The sequence below is a fragment of the Danio rerio genome, chromosome 7, assembly GCF_052040795.2.
Source record: "Danio rerio strain M-AB ecotype USA chromosome 7, GRCz13ab, whole genome shotgun sequence".
NCBI lineage: Eukaryota > Metazoa > Chordata > Actinopteri > Cypriniformes > Danionidae > Danio > Danio rerio.
Genome location: NC_141027.1, coordinates 62913043 through 62937722, shown reverse-complemented (window position 1 = coordinate 62937722; position 24680 = coordinate 62913043). Strand labels below are relative to the sequence as shown.

At 34.6% G+C, this 24680-nt stretch overlaps 1 protein-coding gene and 1 long non-coding RNA gene across 9 annotated transcripts in view; one reads left to right on the top strand and one right to left on the bottom strand.

The window, feature by feature from the left end:
* Positions 1–2621: 2621 nt before the first annotated feature.
* The window catches only part of plcb3 (phospholipase C, beta 3 (phosphatidylinositol-specific)), a 95368-nt gene continuing 73309 nt past the window's right edge, over positions 2622–24680 (top strand). For all 8 annotated transcript variants that reach the window (XR_015494471.1, XR_015494470.1, XR_015494469.1 and 5 more), the window contains 2 exon segments: positions 2622–3059; positions 24234–24317. Coding sequence is in view for 3 of the 8 variants with exons in the window: in NM_001122773.2 (NP_001116245.2) it covers positions 2961–3059; positions 24234–24317 (183 nt within the window). In the remaining 5 variants the exon portion in view is untranslated.
* Positions 6932–11533, bottom strand: LOC147843231 (uncharacterized). Its single transcript, XR_015496675.1, has 4 exons — positions 11352–11533; positions 10133–10467; positions 8347–9939; positions 6932–8227 (listed from the first exon to the last, which is right to left on the bottom strand). It is a non-coding gene; the product is annotated as an uncharacterized LOC147843231 (long non-coding RNA).

The following is a 24680-nucleotide window of genomic DNA, read 5'->3' as shown; positions in this document are numbered from 1 at the left end:
AGCGATCACTGATAAAAATGTGTACCTTAACCGTAATGCAAGTCGCTTTGAAAGAAAGAATCTGCTAAATCTACAAGCCTATAAACAAAAGTCCACGTCCCTGTCTTTGGAACACACTCTTCTTCCCCAATACCATTTCAGAGCGAATGTCACACCGCTAGATGGCAACAGTGGACTGTTTGTTTGAGAAGACCTTGAGTCAGCCCTGCCTGAGGTTTAACAAAGAAGCTTTTGAGGAGATTTCAGAGCTTTTGGCACACATTTCTGCTATCTAAAAAGTAATGTGATCAGCCTTTGCTGCTACTGTAGACTGTGTCAGGGATTTCTCATTAGGTAAAACAGGGAGAAAAACACAGTGAGCAAAGAATAAAGGAGGAACTTTGTAGAAAGTTCAGATGGCATCTTTAAATGGCACATGTATTAATCAAATACGTTCTGGATAAGGTTATGTGTGTACAGTATGCTAACTTGTCTCTGGGCTAAAATACAATATGTCTTTGTGAGTGCTCGGCTTTCAGTCGAAAATAGTCTCTGATTAGAGTGACTGGACCACTTACTTATCAAAGTTTCAGTTATCTCTTCTCTCTTGACCTTATATTGTCATCTTTCTCTTTCTGCTGTGGTTATTATTCTTCATCAAACTGTCTGTTCCAGCTTTACAAAGCTACATGCCCTCCTGGGTCTAAAAATCTCATTCTTCACAGCCGAGGTTGTAAGACACATTGAGAGCAGAGGCCCTGGGCCTGACATTGAAAATATGTGACTGTGTGTGGTGTCCCAAAAAGTAATAAAAGGTTGAGAACATTTGCAAGGTGCATCTTTGAAAGGTCAATGTTGGACTGTTTTTCTTCAATCTGGTGCTCTCGGGAGAATATAGTTTCTCTGTAGTATATATTCTTCTGGGAAGAGGACACCTGTTCAGGAATGAGGCGGAGAGGAAGAGGGAGGTAAGGGGGGCTGTATTAATGGGTGCTGACAAGCTGGAAACTTCCAGTACTGTATATGCAGCAAAAACACAGAAGGAATATCTGATGACACGAATGCCGTTTCACCTGACTCACTTTGTTTTCAAAATATTTGAACATATCTGTGTTAAAGTTGGTTCTTTTAGTTTCAGATTTACTAGAACTTGAAGCATGGACATATTGAGAACATGTTCACCCTTTTATTTGGATTCATTAATAATTTTCACATCTTTACAATTAACTTACAGACATGTGGGCAGTTACTTTATGCTTGTTTTCCACCAGTGTAAATTACGCCTAAAGATTCAAGGCTGTATCTGTAAACACCACCATCTCTTTACTCAAAATCCATCGAAATCTGGAAATCATTATACTATTTCCCTAAATTTTTCAAAAAAGCTACTTCTTTGTCACCAGACAAACTGAAAGCTGGACAGAAGAATCAAACATGAGTGTAGCAGAATAACCAAGACTGACACTTTGGTAATTACTGATGCCTTATTCCAGGTTTTCCATTTCTTCTCTTGTGACAGAAATCGAATTTCTGTTTCATGACTGTTTGTGGTTAACACATACACATTGTTCGACATGATGTTGTCTTTGCTTTGTGACCTACCAGTAGACCTATACAATGCATAAATACCATTAATTTATACACAGGCTACTGCCATTTGGTTTTTACAGTGTACACCCCTTACAAATCTAACTAGAATATTATATTTGTGCATATACATGAGATTAGTCAGTACTGAAGCCAAATCTGGAGCTTATCTGATAAAATAATTAACGACAACGCTCCAAAAACTAGTACAGTATGTTATCAAAAAATATTAAATTCAAAAATTAAAATGAGGAAAAATCAAGAGAAGCAAAAACATTGAACATTTTAGTTGAAGTTTTGTAAGTTGTAATTTATTTTGCAATATTTTGCTTGAATTTAATTGTATTATCTTTCAATTTCTAAATATGTTTGGTGACTAAAATAATACTTTTAATAAATATACCTGTTTATTAAATCTGTTTTGTTTAAATGCAACAAAATACATTGCTATATTCACTGAGAGATAAAGAAACATACTCATTTTCAAAATGGGGTGTACTCAGTTATGCTTAGCACTGTACATGCTGCATAATAACAAGTGAAAATGGTCGTGGCGTTGTTACACAAAATTTGAGCACACTGATCAAAAAACTTAAAATTTTAAATTCATTATTAAGTATTTATAACTCAAGTAAGTTTTAACTTTGTGAAGAAATGTGAGGAATTGGGTTTTGCTTTTACTATGACTCATATTAAGTGTAGGTATAAGATGTAGATATTATTACTGTGTTTTGTTTATGCGTATGCAGTTTTTTATTCATAAGAATTCAAGTGCATTGGCTCACGCCGCGATCCGTGTTTAACATTCTTGGAAAGAGGAAAAGGCGCTTAAATAGAGGGGAAACATGTCCAACAGGACAGCGAAAGCTATGGTTGTTCATGTCAGATACACATCCTAACAGCAATATACTTCTAAAAGAGTAAAATGACAATGGAATGACAGAAGAAAAGAAAAGAAAAGCACTTCCTCGTCTGTTCACTTTTTCTTCCTTCACTTCCTTACTCCCCCCGTCGCTCTCTCCCTCTCTCTCTCCGTCTTTCTCGCGCTCCCATTTAGTTCGGAGAAAACATGAAGGAAAAGAGGAGCAAATTCCAGCGGGGACCAAAGTCAAGTGAAAGTTTCTCCTAAGCTGGGATCTCATCATTACTGAGCGGATGGACGGACAGGAAGGAAAATATCAATTCAAGTCCTTGCCGTGATAAGCGCTTAGATGAACAAACAATCGCCAAAGTCTTAAAGTGCGCCCGCTCGTGAATGTGTGACAGTCGCGTCCGCGTGTGTTGACCCAGGCGGACTCGAGGCGTTGGGTCAAGCTCTGGTTCCGTTGTTACACTGAAGGTCAGAAACTTCCAACCGAGAAGCTGAGGCGTCGCCACCCGTCGATTCAGCAGCCATGGCCGGGGCGAAACCGGGAGTTCACGCGTTGCAGCTCAAACCGGTGTCTGTCAATGAGGTCCTCAAACGGGGGAGCAAGTTTATCAAATGGGACGAGGTAAGAAGATCGCGTCCGTCTGTGATTGTTATGTGGCGTGATACTTGATCTGTGTTACACGTTGAAGTCATTTACAGTCAAACATCTGACACCCAGGACAGAGCTGGAGTTCAGCGCTGTTCCAAGTTTCGACTTCTTGTGCTCTGTTGATAAACACTCGACTTGTGTTTTATGTTTGCTGTTGTTTTCCCTTCATGGAAAGACTTTTGAGTTGTGTAAATATTGGTTTATAATGGGGAAAACTGCCCGTTTTAAAGATACTATTTGTAAGAGCATGACATTCACGATTCGTGTCGCATATGGAACTTAACCCTTGCTAGGCTGATCTGTAGATCTGTTTTGGCAGATCATAAACACTGTTATTCAGGCCTGATCATCAGAAACATGATAATCATGACTCATGAAACCATGTTTGAGTTCGTGGCATTACTGTGTATTTTAGGGACATTAAAAGGAAAATGTAGGCTATTATCACTTTTTTTCCAAGCCATACAGTATTTGATTCTCTTAATACTAAATACTTAATACTAAAAATCCCAAATTGTTTTCAAATTGTAATGCAAATAAACAACACTAACCTACATTTATTAATATATCAAATCATTTTATTTGAGCCAAGTTGAAGGCTTGTAATCTATTAATTACTAGGGCCAGACGGAATCTGCGGACCTTTTTTGCTATTTCTACTCAGAATTTTGATTAAAAAGTCTGTGGATTTATGCAGAATGATTATGGGAGTATCATAACTAAAAACTTTATATATGAAATAAAAAATAATACCTTTTTAACTAGTATTCAACATTCACAATGCAAATCCGATTACATCCACTTTATTTGGTAAACAAAACAAGTCTTGTATGATATATCTACTAAAAGACAGAAACTATTACTTTACAAACTGTATTGTAAATGCATCATATTATTATTTTCTTATTAGTCAATACTATTACTGAAATTAATAAAAAAAACTGAATAAATTTGAATTTCCACACATTTACACGAGTAAATAAACAGAATCAATGATCGGCTAAAAATCTGCGGAATTCTGTGCACGCAGATTCCATGTGGGCCCAATCATGAGTTCATTTTGCTATGTTAACTTGCATAAAGGAAGACTTCCAGACTATTTGTACGAGAATGCTTACTGTAAGTCATCCACTTCCCAATTTTTAATGTAAGATGTCCCTGTTCTGTACAATTTTTGGAACACATCACTAATGCTTTTATGACAATAAATTAGAAATTAATAATGCACAAGATATAGCATAAGTTATTAAATGTATTATATTGACAGATGGAAATGTAGTACAATGTAGTTAGATAATTAATAGATCATTAGATTTATTTCTTACAAGCAAAATTTTTAATGTAGACATCTCTAAAAATATGTCAGTCTATGACTGTTGTGCTTTTTTCCTTTGCTGGAAAAAAAATCCCCCTTAAGTATTTGTCTAAAGGGTTAATGCCAACATAAACCCATATGTTTACAAGAAATCACCTCCTCTTCTGAATTCTTTCGTGTAGTTGCTCTCCTGGCAACAAGGGCCTGTGTATGTGTTACGGGATCATGTTTCAAATCTTGCATCGGATAGCCATTACAGTTGTAATTATGTTGAAGGATTAGGGGGGGAGAAAATCTTCGCCTCTTTTCCATTATTAGATCAAATCACTGAGTGGCGCTTTAGCTGATCCCCACTGCTAACTGGAGTTTAAAAAGCCAACACCTTTTGATAAGAGCACGTTGAGTAAGGAGAAAGTGGGCTTGTACAACCTGATGCACTTCATGTCTTAAAAGTCATTAATAATTAACTTAAGCAGGCCATAAATGCTGAGTGGTTTGTGTTGAGTTAGTCCTACTTAGACCTGGCTGCTCCAGGTGTGTGTGTGTGCGTGCAAGTGAGAGACCGAGGTCAAAGTAAACCTTCTGTATAATAGATCTGTTCCTATTGTTGTAGGTAGAAAGTGCCATTTAATTTGGTGTGTATATGTGTGCATTCGTTGGCAGATAAGTCTTAATCTTTAAAGGCATCCATAAATAAATAATTAGCTGTATTTAACTGTAATGGGGTTTCCTAATGGGTCCTTAACTGAGGTCATTTCTATAGTTAAGGATAAAAATGTCCATTTGCCAGAAAGCTAGTTTAACTTTACGTTGTCTTATGGTTATCCTTCCTACCCTTCCCATTTTTGGTTATGCAAAGCATTAAGAATTACAAATGTAACCCTTTCTGCATAACCTATGAGGGTTTATTCAGCCTTGAAGGTAATTTTTTCAGCTAAAATAAAGCTTGGCAACAGAAGCACTACAGCCTAACACCTGTAGTAGCGTAGCTGTAGTTTTGCATAAGCAGAGATAATTGTATGTTGTTGTGATGGGTTTGCAAAGTCCTTAGATTGACTTATCCAATCACATTAGACATTTGTTTGTGCTTTCCCTAATATGTGCACTTAATTAATAATAAACTGATGATGGAATTTTCAAAGTGTTATTCAAACAGATTTATTCAATATAAAACATCAGATTAAAGTATAATAATAGCATTGATCTTTAAATAGCAGACACAGATAAAAGCTTTTAAGCAGTGCAAGCAAACTCAAAATATGTAATTGTCATGCCGGAGCTTGTACTCTTAGTGACAATGTGGATTGTTTTGTGAAGTTATGGCCTGATGTGTGTTTTGGTTCCCTTTCATGCCAGGCATACTTCAAGTACTGTATTGTTGTCTCACTGGTAATGCACACTGAGGAAAATAAAAACAGCAGGACTTTTTTTTTTTGACATTTACTTTTTGCTCGGTGCCAGACATCCATGAGAAAGAGGTTGATGAAACAGCACTTCTCTCTTAATCTCTTCTTCTTTACCAGCCCAGTTTGTGTGCTGTTAAAATCTCTTTTTTTCCTAAAGGAAACTTTAGTCAAACATTGTGGCAACAGATGAGATTTAATAATCCTCAATGCATTATCTAATTCTCAGAATGAACCGGTGTGAGTTAGACTATAAAATGTAATGCTCTGTTACACGTGAAGACATTCAGTGGACCATTTCTCAAACCCGTCTAGTCTGGGATTGAAAGCCGTCTTGGATAGGATCCCAATTGATCATGGAATGGACTGCGGCTAAACTTAATCTCTCCATCAAGACCTCTGCCACTGGCTTTATACACACTGCAGCTAAATACAGTCATAAGTCATTTTCTTGGTGATCAATCTCACTGTGTACACTCAGAGTTTGGTTATTTGTGAAAGATTCTATTGTAGTGCTGCTATAGTAAATTTAACTTAAAAGAATATGGGTGGGGCAAATATATTTTTATTAAATGCATATTCTTTACCTGAATAACTTTTTTTCACCTAAAACTATTATCGTGACACAAATTAATAATATTATTATGTATATATACATATATATATATATATATATATATATATATATATATATATATATATATATATATATATATATATATATATATATATATATATAAATACACACACACACACACACACACATATATATATATATAATACACACACACACACACACACACACACACACACACACACACACACACACACACACACACACACACACACACACACGTGTGTATGTATATATATATATATATATATATATATATATATATATATATATATATATATATATATATATATATATACAAGCTATTCAAAGCAACATTAAGTGGAACAACTGTTTTCATCACTGATAAGATGATGGAATGTTTCCTGAGCACTAAATCAGCTTTTTAGAGTCACTGCTTATCAGAGTCACTGCTAAAGGGTCATTTGATATTGACAATTTGTTTAATGGCTGCTGAAAATTAAGAATTTCAACTTACTGTACTTACTCCCAGGGCTGTTTATATTGAAGTTGATTTTTAGCCGCACCATGTTGGTGTTTCATAACATTACGTTTTTTACGAGGTGGGTTGTTAGTCTAATGCTCAACCCCCAACCTGCAGGACCAGCACATGCACACACACATACGCTACAGACAACTAGCTTACCCAGTTCACAATATACCATGTCTTTGGACTTGTGGGAAAACCAGAGCACCTGGAGTAACCCATGCCAACATGGGGAGAACATGCAAACTTCACACAGAAATGCCAACTGACCCATAAGATACTCCAACCAGCGAGGTAAGCGCCCTACCCACTTCACTAGTACTGCTGTTTTTAAAATGTACTGTTTTAATACATTAAATGGATTTAAATAAATGCATTTGATAAATTTTGCTATTAAACGTGTGGATATACCATCCCAAACATTAACTACAGGTTAATGTTTGTACTGTATTATTCACAGTACAATTTAATTCAAACTCTTTCTCAAAAATTCTCTATTTTAAAAGCCTTGTTTACTCACACATTAAACATGTTAACATGACAGAAAGGCTCTTTTTTTTACACTGACTATTTAGACCTGTTGTATTTCAATGAAGACAGCATTATAGCTGTCCACATCAGCTAGCTGGCTTTGACTTGCAAATCTATACTTGGTCTTCCGCTTGACGGGTGCCTGGAGTGAAAGTGTGCGCAGAGGGTCGTAGTTTGTGAATATTTTGGTACTATACTCATAGTAGAATAGTTCACAAGGCACACTGGCAATGTGTGTTCATAACTGTCCCAGGTAGCAAAGAATTCTGGCCCAGATTTGGCATAAAGCTGGCACAGCAGGCATTCGTCTGGCACTGGCATGCAACATGGGCCAAACATGGCCCAGATTTGGCTGAGGTGGCACCGTCTTACAGGCGGCCCTCAAGACTTGGGCCAGATCTCAAATGTAGTATTTGGCCCAGATGTTTAAATGTACATGTGGGCCACATAGGTTTGGCCTAGCTTGACCCACTTTTAAAATACATTAATATTATTTTTGAGCAAAGAAAAAATTCTATCAATCAGGTCGCTTCCAGAAAAAGCACAGCCATAAAGCGAAATGCTTCATGGGTTTATAAAAAACATTGCAATCGTAACACACCAACATATCGGGCCCAGTTCAGGCACAGTTATGGGTTATTAATTTGGCTGAGACTTGGCCCACATATGGTCCATGTTTGCCGCTTGTATGGAAGCCAGAATTGGTCCAGTCATGTACCGTAATTCACTGCGGCTTGTGGGCCAAGCAAATGCTGATGGTGTGGGCCAGATCTGGGCCAGAAAAATTTTGCTATGGGGTGTGTGTGTGTGTGTGTGTGTGTGTGTGTGCGTGTGTGTGTGCGTGTGTGTGGGTGCAAAATGATGCAAAGACATTTAAAGACAGATGTAGCTGTCTTATAGCAACAACATAACTGTTTTTTTAAGTGGAAATATAAATGTAGTTCAACCCCTGGACAGATGGTTTGGAATGAACATACCCTCATGTCTAATCAAGCCAATCGAACAGTGGATTCACAGGGACTGTGTTATTCATCTGGTTCTCTAAGGGAATTCCAAAGGAAGTATTTAGGGTTTGTGATTAACTGTGTGAACTGCAAGAAACTACACAAGCAATTCTCTCAATGGAGGAGAATAACAGCAGCGACTTGGACACACATGGTGACTGAGTGAGGGATTGGTCAGTGTGGGAGGATAATTCTGAAAAGGAAGAAGGGAGGGTGAACTGTGCGTGAGCGGAGCAAGGTTTCACACACGGAGGCCAAACAAGGAGATAGCATGGAGGAAAATATTGAGAAGTGACACCAGGCACTCTGAGGCTCCGTGAAATGGGAGAGCGTGTAGTCAGAGAGATGAAAATCACAGGAAACTCAAACACAGCATGGTTGATGAATGCTAGATTCTGATTCTGCTCCTGATGGCCCACTTGCACATTATTATCTTTCCACTTTCATCTTTCCTCTTCTCTCTTGTCCTTCAACCTGTACTCTTACTAACTGCTCTATTTAGCAGGCATGTAACATGCGTGTTTGTAAATCTGGAAATCTCAAACTCTTAAAGCTGCCTCGGTAAATAGTGCCGTTTTGACTATAGAGAGTGTGCCACAAGCTGTGTGTTTTGTGTGTTTGTGTTTAAGAGACTTTATTTGACTTTGAGGAAGAAGGGAGTTGAGCATGTTTAGTCATGTCTGGGGCGCATGTGTACATGAGCTTGGCACATCCTGCAAAGGGAATTGCACCACAAATTATAATATTAATGTTGTTTATTATTCCTTGACTATTTAAATATCACAATTAAAGTGGTGTGTGTTTGTGTATAGAGAGTCACGATCTTGCCTTTTCATAACTCCACTTTTATTTGTTAGAAATTCTGGAATAAATCTGAATGCGTTCAACAATGCTGGTGATTTCACTTTCTGTTGCCTAACCTGTTTTTCAACAAGATATGTAATAAATATACAAGGGGCTGAGAATGTGTGTTTCGTTGTTGGGTTAGCCAACATCACGGTAAACACTTATCAGTGTAGCAAAATCACGTAACAGAAGTGTAACAGATTATTAACTATATGCCACCACGTGTTAAGTGCAACACTTGTGATCATATGAGGCTACTTTACACTTGCCACTCATGCTTCAGAACTGATTGTTGTGGTTTCACATTTTTTTCTTGTTCATTTCCTCACATTTTTCATTTTGTTTTTTGCTTCTTTTGCCTTTGTTATTTCTTCATTCCTCACACATTGAACATGCACACAATGTGTGTGTGGTGGTCTTCTGAGGTTGACTTAATTCCAGTTATAGTATTTTCCATTTGCTTTTGATGCTCTATAAATATGGCTCTACTGGGGTCCCCAAGCTCAAGGGCAAGCATCCTGATGAGTATAGATCCAACTTGCTTTAATTCACAGTTGCCAGGAAGTTTAGTATACCTAGCAAGAGCTTGTTTAGCTGGTTCAGATGTGTCTAATAAGGGGTTGGAGCTAAAATCTGTCGGACACTGGCCCTCTTGGAGCGGGTCTGGTCACAAAATAATTACTAGACCTTTTATAATATTTTTTGTATATGTATATTAGCAATAAAAACATGTTAAAAAACGAATTCATATGAATCAAAATATTTAATCCCAGTCTTCTGAAAAGATGTGCTCCTATATGATGATTTTATTAAAGGTTCTGTTCACATATGAACATGGATTAAATGACAAGGAAAACACTGAATTTAAACACGTTTGTTGATATGCAAGAACCAATGAGAGTGTTGGCACTTACTATATTTGTATGTGAATAAAATTAAAAATGATATACCCACACATACTACTGTCAGACATAGGCCAAATCCCATTTTTACTCCTTAGCCCTTCCCCTTACCCCTAGCCTTTTTTTTGCACATTCATGTGAAGGGGTAGGTGTGCCCCAAGCACGAAACACAGTTTCACCACAGACACAACAACCTGATTATGAGTACGAATCAAGAAGCGACACTCCACTGTCAAAATCACATCACCGATGTCACAGGCTTTAATAAACACCTTATAAGATCACCAGAGAACACAAACTAAATTAAACAGATTTATCCAGTATAGGTAGATAAAACAAAGAAAATTTTTACTCCTGTTAATTAATTGCAACTTTAAATAAATTAGAATAAGCAAACTTTATTTGGTAATTAAGCAATCACCAATATAGTACAAACACACATGGACAGAGAAACGCAGAATAGTATAAGGCTAAATGGAAATATTTGTTTATGGTAATAGTTTATAAATTATAATAATACAATAATGTAACTAATAGTTTAATCAAGTAATATAACAAACAAATAATAACAAATAACACACAAACATTTATATTAATAGTTACAAATACCTTACTTTGTACGTCATGTTATAGTTAAACATCGTTAAGTGATTCACTGAGAAATTCTGCGCTCGCTACTTGTAACATTAACTCATATTATGCTCACTATCCTCGGCCTGCATTTAATTTTGATTCTGTAAAATGTCCAAGAAACAGCTTAAATTGACCTCATTAAGTTTCAACCCTTATTACAGCTCATGATGGACATTTCTCAATTACCTGAGATGAAGTGTGTAGGAGCTCGAGTGCCCAGCTAGTGCACCGTTGTGATTAATGGCTCTTGCTTGTTTATTAATGCCTGTGACAACGGTGACGTGATTTTCACAGTGGAGTGTTGCCTTTTAATTTGTACTCATAATCAGGTTGTCGTGTCCATGTTGAAACTGTATTTTGTGTTTGTAAAGTACACTCATCGTTAATTTATCAGTCGTATACAAACAGACAAAGATATGTTGTATCTGAGTCTGTTCTAATCGCAGATTTTGGAATTGTACCCTTGTGAAATAATGAGTATATTCTGTTTTCCTTTGTTTTTATAATTACAGATGCAAGAATTTTATTTACGCACAAAATATTTATGACAGCAATTTTATTTTATTCAAGTGAAAGTGAGGGGATGCACAAACTTGTTTTTTTTTTCATTATTACGAATTTTTATGTCAAACAAGCACATGTTTAATATATTCATAACTGCATTCGTGGTTTACCATCATGCTTTTAAAAAAAATGCTAAAATAAAAAACTTTACATTTCGCTATCTATTATCCCTAATAATAACCCCTTTATAGTAGTCCTACAACATACTTTCACATCTGACGAATACCCTGTCAGTAATGTCTAGTGGCTGGGAATGAGCTTTTTACAGTGTCTGCTATAATGTTTATGCTAACAATAATAATGTTTTGGTGTGCTTACATAGATGAATGTAAAAACTGTGTAAATGCACAGTACAGTTACGCTCTTATTGCCACATTAGATCATCATGATAACATGATATTGTTTTCTTCAGTGATTTCCTGAAGATAAAAACCAAATAATAACGCAACTACAGAGTTGCGATCGTCGATCTCATAAAAAGCAAGAGATTACGATGACATATGATGACATGTGTTAGTGCTATTCTGTCTCTTAGCAGTACAGTTTGAAGCCCTTCCCCTTCACACTCTGTTTCAAGGGCCAAGGGGTAGGGGTACAAAAATAGTATTGGGATTGGGCCAAAGGGATGAAATAGCATCAATGGGGCATCAGTTTACCATATGCTGGATTCAGTATGACATACTGTAATTGGTTAGCTTTTGACTTTGCCGATATTCATTGATATTGTCTGCTGATGTAAATCATCAATTAACAATAGTCACTAATAATTGCTAATAACGGTTACATTTAAGCTCTCATCGCATTCACAGCACACTTTGGACTCCATAAGAACACATTGACCTCATTGCAAGCAGAATACACACCGTTTCTGTTTAAAACCTGATCAGCTGGTTTTACGTTTGGACAACTCTACTTTGTAAGAACATGTTTTGATCTCTTTTGTTTTTTTGTTTGTCTGAACAATGATTATTTTTTGCGTCAGACATGAGTAGAGAACACACAAGGGAGAAATACCTTTGATGCATACATACAATGCACATGCTTGATGTGGTCTGCAACATGAAAAACTTGATCGACTTCATGCCATCTTATTCTCATCAGCATGTTGTTGTGGTTTGTTGTCAGAAAAAGTATTCAGTGATTTAAAGTTGATATAGGAAACGCGTAGCAAAAAATACAAGGAAATACAGATTTTTCTGAGTTTTTTCTAATTAATAAGATCAGGAGTTGTCTAAAAATGGTTTTCTGGAAAGAGCAGAGAAGAGGAAAACTCATTCAGGTGGTCACTGCAGCTGTTGACTCTTACCACACTGCTAATGGAGTCTCACCTCAATGCAAAACAAGCCTTCGCCCACTTTCGGCAAGGAAAAGCTGTAGAGACCAAAGCGGAACATGAAGAAAAGAGTTGTCATTGCACACTCAAACAGAACATGTGTCAGAGTTGATGACCCACAGTTCACATATGGGTGTGTTTGACCTCTGCACGCCCCCTCCAGCCCTTCCTCTCCTGTTTCGTTCTCACATTCAGGAAGGAGACCTTTTTGTGTGTACGAAATAGAGCAACAAGAATCAGATTTTAATCCACCCAAATATGTTTCTAGTCAATCTTTCTACTTTTTATCTTTTCTTTACCCTACTGTAGGGCATTTTTGATGTTTACCTTTTGGTTGTTCAACCTGAATTAATTTTATTTTATTTTTTGCTTCTGTTGTTTAAAAGCTGTATGGGTAGTGATCAGGGATGCTGACAACTACCACTCGTTATATTAATATTATGAACAATATTATTAATATTAATAATATTATGCCACCGAATAACACCGATAACTGGTCTGATTAATTTTAAATTATTAAATTATTTTGAAAAATAATGGATGTGTCTGTTTTGTGTCTGTCTGCATTTTAAAATACTGATTTATTTTAACATGCAAACATATTAACAACAGAACTAAATGCACCTTTAGTGTTTCCAACAGCTTAGAAATAAATAAATAAATAGACATGCCCTAGGTATTTTTCACTTGAATTACGAATTTAGATTTTAAAAATTTGGATTTAAAAATAACACACTGACTGAATCTTTTTAAGAACTGGCATGTTTTTTTTTCTTACGTCAAATAAAAATAGCAGGCTACCTAACACAGAAAATAAGCCTATACATTTAATTGATGCTCCGGTCTAATTCTTATATCACACAAGCCTCTGTCAATATTTTTAATATAAGTCATTAAAGATTAAAGGTTGTGTCTAGAGCGTCTGATTTTACCTTAGAGCTTGTGTGCTTTTATTTCCTTTCTCACATACGGTTCATGTGTGTGCGCTGCATGAGATGAAAGACAATGACTAGGCTAATATTTTAACTTTTTGTAAAGACTAAGCTATTATAGCATATAAGAATTTTGTTGTTTTATATAGGGTATTGCATTTATTTGCACATGTTTTATAAGATGTAAAAAGAAAGCCTCAATTTGGTGCGGAGTTATTAATATGAAAAAATCAAGAAAATCTTTGGATGATTTGTAGATTATGTAGGCTATTTTAAAAATGCATATTTCATAAGAACTATTAATGACTGTAATTTTACAAATGGTAAAAAAGTTGTTCTTTCTGGTTGTACACCAGATCATCAATAGTCTATTTGTTGAGTTTATGAAGCAGATCCAGTACAAAGGCAATCAGCAGCAGCGCTGGATTGGCATCAACTCGTGGGTGTCAAACTGTGACCAGCAATATCCTTCATTCATCTTACTTTTTTGCCAAAATACGTCTATAGACATGTGTGGTTGCACGTGTTACCGTAGCGCCAGTTAACAAATATGTTGCACATCAGGGGCCGATCACACCAAAAGCATCTTCGTTTTCCAAAAACGCGAGGCACACCACACTGCCTTTATTGTTGACAAGAATAAAAGAAGTGCGGTTTGACTTTTACGTCACTAGGAAACAACTATATCAGCTGGTCTGTAGTGCATGAGTGTTGCTGTCATCTTGAATACAAAATAAAGCTCAGATTTGATAGAGACATCCACACAATCATCACGTTTTACACTGTTTTTAAGTGTGTGTAAAAAAAAAAATCACACCTGAGCAATGCATAAATTAATTTATCATGTAAGAGGTGTCTTCAAGCTGCCATAACCAAAAAAGCCTAAACTTTGTCATGGTCAAACCTTTTCCCTTTTTTTCCTTAGCTATTAAATACAGTGGGGGGAAAATATTCAACATGTCATGTTTAAATAATATTTCCAAAAGACCTTTTTACATGGCATTGAACCAGAGCAAAAACAATACATGCATAAAAATATGTTTGGGAAAAAAAAACAGCTTAAAGACGACTTGTGTAGAATGAGGTCACATACATTGCTCAGGTGTGAGTTTTGTTTTTTCGTCTATTTAAACTGTCTTATTTTGTTTTTCTATTTTCTACAGTCAGGTGATTGGCTGGGCTATTCTACAGTTTGATTTTCCTTCTCTGAAACCATTAGTCACAAGTGTCAAACTCAGTTCTTCGAGAGGCCGCAGTTCTGCACAGTTTAGTTCCAACCCTAATTAAACGCATCTGATCAAACTAATAAGAGTCCTTTATGCTTGTTTGAAACTTACAGGTAAGTGTGTTGAAGCAGAGTTGAAACTTAACCGTGCAGGGTTGCGGCCCTCCAGGAACTGAGTTTGACACCCCTGATTTAACACTTTCCTCGGCTGTGTTTTGCTGCAATGTCCACCCTGGTTTCATCCCCATCATCCTGCTAATGTAGATGTTGGACTAAAGCTTCTAATATTAATTTACAATGACAAAGCACAAAGGGTTGCTGAATAACTACTGAGAGATTTCAGCTGCTGTCTGGGCTTTCACTGCCTTTTTACAGCTCCCTTTCTTCATGTGTCTAATACTTTCTCTGTCATTTTCATTTTATTACACATAACTTAATTTGTAAACTAATTAAACTTTTCATTTATGCACTTCTTTGGTTGTCATCAACATTCAATGTAAAACAAACACCTTTCAAGTCAACAGCACCTTTAGAATAATGTTTTCTGAATGGTGATGTGTTGAATACTTATTTGCCCCATATTTTTCGAATGAAAAGACTTTCCTTAAACATTCACTCACAGTTAACTGATGCTTTTGATTGAATTGAATTATAATTAATTAATTTACTCACTCACTCAATCGCAGGGAGCTGTTTTAATCTATATTAAATTGTACTGTGAAGAAATTTACAGTAGGAAAGAAATTAGTTTTTCCAGCAAAAGACAAATACAGTTGCTCCCAAACATTTTTAATACATTTGTCTAAACAAACAAATCATTTGCAAACCAGACTAAATGTTTTTTTTTTTTTTTTTTTTTTACTTGATGCGAGTAAGGCCTTATTCTTATTAGTATAACTATCCATTAAACTTTCCAGTTATTATATTTCTATTAAACGTATTTCTAAGTGTATATAGCTTCAGTATATCATGTCTTAATAACCATATAATGCAAGGTGGTCATTGTCACAATAGAAATTCCTTCAGGATCACGAATGATTCCTCTGTATAATGTAGGTATATTTGGCAATAATGAGCTACTTGGTTCACTTGTATGTATGGCCTGCTAATCTGTTGAGTCTAAAGGTGAAATCTGGACAAAAAATCCTGCAAGTTGACAAGGAGGCATATATCATTTACATGCTGGGAAACTAAATCCAGGTTTATCATTTGTGGTTTTGATAGTGCTGATTTTTGAAATCTTTTTCTCTTTGTCCTCTTGTCCTGTGTTAAAGTTGTTGGTTTTATTGTCATTATCAATTCATTATCATTATCAATTTGATTGACATCAAAAACGCAGTGTAATAAGATGTATGCTTATGTATGTGCACTGTGTTAGACCTATAAAAGCATCTAAATGCTGAAAACCAAAGAGAACCAAGAGCCAGGCCACTCACCCACTGAAATAACTGACATTGCTGATGCATTAGCAGCGTGCGACTCTAAGAGAATGCACAGGCCACAAGCTTCAGTTCACTTTAATGGTCCACTCAAAAGAACCATTTACACAAGTACTCTGACATTTGCATGTCAACAATGCACACAAAGATAAATCTAGATTATATATTGGCAAAATCTGACAAAAACACAATTTGTGGTTGTTCATGAATAAATAAATTAATAAAATAAATAAGTTAGTATAAAGCAAAAATAAATAAACTGTATGCATATAGAATATTGAACGGTTTGGTAAGACCTCCACTGTTGAATGCGCAAATGTAAATTGCATTTATTTTAGTTTTGCATTTAAATGTAAAAATCGCCTTTTTTAACATGTCTTTTAGTTCTCTTTGAACTGGCTCTGTGCATGTTTGAATGTACTGTATGTCCATGTGCTGAGACGGTGTTCCGAAACACAAGGAAGTGGACAAATCTGAGTCACACTGTACTTCTCTATCCATGTTAAAACTAAATTAATTTAAGCTTTTTTTATTTAATCCCTTAATTTCAAGGCATTTGAGATTTGGAAAGTGCACAACTTTACAAATGAGATATTGTTATTGAATGAACCAACTCAATTATTTCCAGTAATTATGTCAGTGGATCTGAGTATAGGTTATGCCCCAGAACGTAAATATTTAAGAAACTGTGTTTTAGGGCTGCACGATAACAGAAAAAAATATAATTATGATGATTTTTCTCAATATATTATATATAATTTGGATGTTCTTATTAAATTTCACAACCACACATATAAAAAAACTTGTAATAAAATTGGGAGAGGATTAGATAAATTTTGATTCCTCTTGTCCAGTTGCTGCATGCACATTTTTTTCACTCGCTACTCTGCTAGGAACTTGGAGCTGGAGAGCACTTTTAATAATAGTCTAAACATTTGTTTAGAGATGGACCGCAAGACGTGCTCAAAAGAGTGGCTACATGTGGTAAAGAACGATGGCAAAGTTAAGTGTAATTATTGTTATAAACTAATGTAATAAAGCAGACTGTCACGTCCAACATGACAAAGCATCTGTGGTTGGTTCACATATTTCACAAATCTCAAATTAACCCCTTCAGGCCCTGCATTCATTACAATGGATATCACATAACATCCTATTTTTCTGAAATTTGGAACATAATTCAGGTCTGAAGGGGTTAAAAGAATGGCGTGTTAGGTTCATTGTGTATCCCACGGGTGCAACAAACAAGAGTTATGAATTTTAGTTTAACTTTTTGAGCATGATGAGCAGTTCTGTGTTAGTTTTACTTTACAATATACCTTGAGATATTCTTTCCACCTCCTCATTCTAAACAGCGGGATGTGCTGCTGAAGCACGCAGGAGAGACGGCTTCGAAAAGAGAGATGAGTCGAAAGAATACAGTGTATATTAAAGCAGAATGTTCTTTTAACAGCCCTGATATATGTTTAATCTTTTTCTTTTAAAAATTCGAGATATTTTTTTTTTCTGCAAATTGATTTGTCACCAAACTGCAATTGGTGTTTTTCCTTTGTGAATGTTTTATTTTATGTGTAGGCTATGTGTAAAGTCTTTAATGTGTTTTTAGTCATTTTGTTATATTCAAAGCAGCACTCAGACGCAATTTTATCCTCGAAAACGTGGTGGGAGAGGGATGCGTGGGTTGGATGATTGTTTTTTTTTTTTTTTGCGTGCGCGATCAATTCCATCCTTTTAATCAAAAGACTTGTAATGTAAGTACTTTCGATGTGCTAACATATTTGTAAACGAATGTTCTTTTAAAAAAAACATGCATATTAAAGTTGTAAAACTGAATAAAGTGCATGGTCTAATCGGAAATAAAGGAAACTAGTTATTTATTTGATTATTTAATGCATAAAGTAATTTATAATTTTTATAAATCAAGTTTAATTGATCTGAAACTTTTAATTGCATTTTCTTTTCGTGTAAATAACAAAAGTTGTGTCAAATTGATGAAAACAAACCTCAATACCTGCGTGAACAGGGCTACAATGGATTTTTTTTTTTACATTGAAACAATATGATACAGTCTCTTCTTTCTACATGACTGGCCATAGCAGCAGAAAAAAAAAAAACTGCTGAATATCTGCAAATATTTGGTTTGCCAATAAAACAGTTTAGTGATGTTAGTAATGCATAGAAAAATGCAAAGCAGAATTCCCCAGAGCCCAATAACCCACTGATGACAGTCATATATATTAGGTGTGTAAGGGTTCACAAAAATCATGATACAGTGATACAGTACAGTGGTGTCATGGTTCAGTACGTTTTTGATAAAGCAAAATAATTTTTTAATGTATTAAAACTAACATCATACGATTGGTTTAATACGAATACATGTATGTATGTATGTATGTATGTATGTATATATATATATATATATATATATATATATATATATATATATATATGTATATGTATATGTGTATGTATATATATATGTATGTATGTATGTATGTATATATATATATATATATATATATATATATATATATATATATATATATATATATATATATATATATATATATATATATATATATATATATATATATATATATATATATATATATATATTAGGGGTGTCAGGGTTCACAAAAATCATGGTACAGTGATACAGTACAGGGGTGTCATGGTTCAGTACGTTTACGATAAAGCAAAATAATTTTTTAATGTATTAAAACTAACATACGATTGGTTACGATTCATACGATTGGTTTAATACGAATACATGTATTGTTACACCCTTATATATATATATATATATATATATATATATATATATATATATATATATATATATATATATATATATACATATATATATATATATATATACATATATATATATATATATATATATATATATATATATATATATATATATATATATATATATATATATATATATATATATATATATATATATATATATATATATATATATATATATATATATATATATATATATATATATATATATATATATATATATATATATATACATATATATATATATATATATATATATATATATATATATATATATATATATATATATATATATATATATATATATATATAGAATTATTACCCCCCCCCCCCCCTTTTAATTTTTTTTCATTTTTAAATATTTACCAAATTATTTTTAACAGAGCAAGGAAATTTTCACAGTATTTCTGATAATATTTTTTCCTCTGGACAAAGTCTTATTTGCTTGATTTTGGCAAGAATAAAAGCAGTTTTTAATTTTTTAAAAAACATTTTAAGGACAAAATTATTTGTCCCTTTAAGCAAATTTTTTTAACATTGTAAATATTTTGAAACAATAAATGTCCGGCTAAATAATTTAAACAAGTCATGGACTTCTGCTGCCTTAATTAGTTTTAAAAACAGATTTCTTGAAAAGGCATCTTTAAATGTATTTCTTTTCTTTGAATAAAAAGCAAGCCTCTGCTCTATTTAGCTCTACAGAATGCTGGATGTTGGTTTATATGAGATTTGTTTTTTCAGATGTTTTCTGAATCAGGGACTGACCAGTAACTTGTGGTATAGAGGGGCTTTTTCTATTGTTGCCCTAAAAAAAATTAAAATAGTCATAAAAAACACGTAAAACAAAAAACTTACAAATACCTTAGAAACGATAGAACAGAAAAATTTAACTGTTTTAAAACCGTGACTTCTTAAAACCGCAGCATACCTAAAACCAGTTCTCATCCCATGCCTAGTAAAACTGTTCATCATGATGTGGACTGAATACTTCTATTCTTTTCCAGTATGAAAACTTTATGAACGTTACGTTTAAACTGAGGAGATCATGAGTTATTAAGTTAATGTTGGTCAAAATGGGCTTTCAATTAGTATTCTTTCTCATAGCGGAAGTTATTTAGCTTAAACCAAAGTGTTAGTTTTTAACTGGTTTTAATAACTTATTTGTTTAGTCTTCAAGTGCAAATTTAAGGCCTAACTAGGCAAGTTAGCTTAATAAGGCAAGTCGTTGGTCAACAGTTTGTTCTGTTGCAAAAATAAAATAATTATGACCTTATGTAAGTTAAAACTGCTTTTGTTCTAGTCCAGAGATGCCCAAACTAGGGCCCGCAGGCCAAAGTTGGCCCATGGAAACCTTTGGTTTGGCACACCATCCCATCTGAGAAGAGAGGGAGGATGATGGGGATGGTTTCCAGATTGGCAATTCAAATTTAATGTAACCATTTGTTTGTTTGCTTCATTGGTATTGATAAAAGTTAACAGGAATTAAATGTTTCAATTAAACAGTGTAAATGAAATCAGATTTTGTATAAATGTACATACTGTCACCTGACAATGCAAAGACTTTAGTGAGCAAGTCAAGGTAGATTCTGCTTAGTGTATTCAGCTTTGAACTCCACTGTGCTATGAATTTGATTGTTTTTATAGCAACAAGTTCTCATTTAAAATGTTATTCTGCGTTAGATAATATGATTTAAAGTAATGTTTTATATTTATTTTAAAATATTATGAGTAAATTAGGGAATTACCCATGGCAACTTTAATGTAACGTAGTTTGGAGTAAATATCTCCGGCCCAAAGCTCTCAGTGATCTTAGGTTATTGGCCCTTAATACGAAAAAATGGGTCACCCCTGTTATAGCCAAACTAAATAAACTAAGAAAAAAATATATATAAAAAATACTGTGAATATTCTGTTAAACATCACTTTGGAGATATTAAGAAAAGAATACAAAGATTTCAAGTAAATACATTTGCCTTCACCTGTATAAAACACAAACACACACATGCACACATACTTTAGGGCATGACATTGGGAGTCAGAGAAGCTTGACAAGTTTTTGTAAGTCAGTACACACACACACACTAATGAGCCTTACAGGGTGAAGGTCACTTCACTTCCCTCTTCACACACGCGCTCACACAAGCACAGACACACTCTGGGTTTCTGACTAGACAGCTTGAGTACTTCTCGATGATTATTAGTCAGAATCAATGCTATAATTGAACAAAGTTATTTTATGTATTTCTAAAACATTAGCAGTACATCATAAAAATCAGGTTTGTAGTGTGTCAGCAATCAAATAATTTTAATGTGTTTAAAGAAAGTGGGTGTGTGTGTGTGCGTGCGTGTGTGTGTGGGAGAGAGAGGGTTTGTGTGTATTTATTGGTGTGCGCTAGCTTGTATCTCTAGGCACTGGGTGGAGTTTTTAAAGAAGTGGTAAAGGAAATCTGTGCTCCAAGATTAAATTAATCAAATGTAAACATTCTGTAAGACTGCGTATATGGATCAGAGCCGCACACTACTGCAGAATATGTGCAGATGAGATTGTTCAAACATAGCTGATTAAGTGCCCTGATGTACGTGTCTGAAATTCTTTTCAGTAAATGACAGTTGAAGTGGGTGTTTTCGCTCTCTTGGGGACATAGATAAGAGTGGATTTTCACCTCACCTAAATCAGATGGCTCTGACTGGTCTGGAATGATTTCATATTGCACTGCATAAAATCATAATTTTATTAAATTTCTGCTCATAAAAAAATAAGTCTTTTATTGCATGTCTTGCTCTTGCATTTTAAGTTCAAGTTTAGTTAAAATCCTTTGGCAGTCCAGTCCAGACAATAATGAAACATTTTAAAATCATGATTTAACATATTGTGGGAAATCTCACTTCTGGTTTGTTTGTAGTACCAACTGGTTTGTTTTGCGCTTTTGTAATGTGTAAACTTTTCATGACATGCAGATATTCATGCTTGACCAAAAAGTATGTTCATTGCCATGCAAAGTTTGGAAATGTATATAAAAAAACATGTATATTGTTTTTCTTTTATAATATAATTGATAATATAATCTATACAGTACATATTTTGACAAAGTTAATTGACAGCAGACTTCTGCTTCATGTAATCCTCCAGATGTCATTGTAATATGCCAACATGTATTATTATTATTATTATTAATATTAATTTAATTTTTAAATTTTATTATTTTTTATGAAGTTTTAAAAAATTAATTAATTTATTTATTATTTTATATCGGCGTCACGGTGGCACAGTGGATAGCACAAATACCTCACAGCAAGAAAGTTGCTGGTTGGAGCCCCAGCTGGGTCAGTTGTCATTTCTGTGTGGAGTTTGCATGTTCTCTCTGTGTTGGTATGGGTTTCCTCTGAGTGCTCCAGTTTCCCCCACAGTCCAAACACATGCACTATAAAAGAATTTAATAAGCTAAAATGGCCGTAGTGTATGTGTGTGAGAGTGTGTATGGGTGTTTCCCAGTGTTGGGTTGCAGTTAGAAGGGCATCTGCTGCGTAAAACATATGCTGGATAAGTTGGCGGTTCATTTCACTGTACTAGACCCCTGACTAATAAAGGGACTAGCCTGAAAAAAAAAAAATTTTGATGATGATTATCACTATTATCGTCATCATCAAAGCAATAGCCGTTCAATATTTCTGTGGAAAGCATGATACATTTCTTAAGGTATATGTAATTGATAGAAGGTTCAAAGAACAGCATATATTCAAAAAAAAAAAAAAAGAAATGTTTTCTAAGTTTTTTTTTGATCCTTTAAATATGTTCATTACAAATAAAAATTCTGGCCTAAACCCTTTGTGCATTGTGTATTATGTATATTGTAGCAGTAGCCATGGGACGATAACAGTTTCCAAGGTATGCCATGGTATACCAACATTTTCTGCTTTACCGTTCCTATGGTATATGTAAGATTTTTTTTACATTTTTTTTTTTACATTTTTTTAGTTTTGGAACAACAGTATCTTCAGCAGAAAAGATGCTGTTTTAAATTGAAGGAAGACAACAGAAGTAAATGATTAATCTGAATTATTTAGCCTGACATGTTTCTCAAAATGAAATATATTGGTTGGCGCCAGTGGCATAGTGGTTAGTGTGTCGACACATGCACTCTGGTGCTCGCGGTGACCCGGGTTCGATTCCGCCTCGCGGTCCTATGCCGATCCTTCCCCTCTCTCTGCTCCCCATGCTTTCCTGTCATTTCTCTCTGCTGTTCTATCAAAAATAAAGGTGAAAACATCAAAAATATATATATATATTGTTTTCAAAAGGGAATAAGTTGTTGTTTTGTTTTTACATATACATTAAAAAAGAACCTATTTTAGAGCAGTAATCACAATACCGTGAAATCGTGGTATTTTTATCCAAGGTTTTATCCTGCTGTTTGTGTTATTTATCACCAATCATCAAAACTCATGGCTGGGAACATAATGCATAATTTAACAGCTTTAATATATGGGGTTGTTTAATTTTCCTGTTTTGCTGATTGCAATAAAAAAAAAGGATTTATCTGATCATAGCGATTATAGCTGCCGGTATATTGTGTAATTGATGATATAAGAATTAGTGAGTTTGTACAGCTATCAGCTTCTGTGGCTAGTGCATTAAGCTTTTTTAATGTCTCTGGCTTTTGAGGTTTTGGTTTCACTCATTACATTCATTTCTAAATAACACTGTCTCTCGGGACCATCCACCCATTCCAAGCACTTCCCATTTATCTAACTTGCTTTCAAATCCTTATGCCTATATTGTGTCTCAGTAATTTAGTTTATGACTGCTTATGCATTCATTGTTGATGTTTATTGGCAAAGGCATGGTGCTCACTGTGACTCTGTTTCCATGGTATTGGTTAATTAAATTGCAGTTGAATTAGCAACAATTACTTGTATGCAATGAACGTTCTAATCCGTGTCATTGTTTTCCAGTGATTAGTTTAACATTTGCTAATGTTGTTCAGCAAATGACTTTCTTGCTCTTTATATTGACATTGTTGGCAAAATTGCGTGAATATGCTAAATGACACCCTGTATTCTTTCCTCTGTCTATGTTTGTTTGTTAAGGAGGCCAACAGCACACCCAGCCTGATCACCCTCAGAGTGGACCCAAATGGATTCTTTCTTTACTGGACTGGAGGAACCAGCATGGTCAGTTATTTTCCATTTTTTTAGAAAATACGTAACCGTGAATACCCCATGACAAGGGATGTGTTGTTGTTGTTGTTGTTGTTATTACATATTACACATGCTGTTCCACAGAATTAGACACTCTATTTTTAACAATTTTTAACTAAATGCAAGTTTATGGAAGTACAGAGTATTTGATAGTGTCAAGCTAAGTTTGCATAAATTATACCAAAATACAGCGGGATCCTTTTGCCAGGTTTCTATTAAATGGGCAGCAAAGATCTTGTAAGTCATTTAGGGTGTACTCACACCATGTACATTTGACTTGATGCGGGCCAAAGCACGCTTGTCCCCCCTCGGCCCACACTCGCATTGCATTCGGGC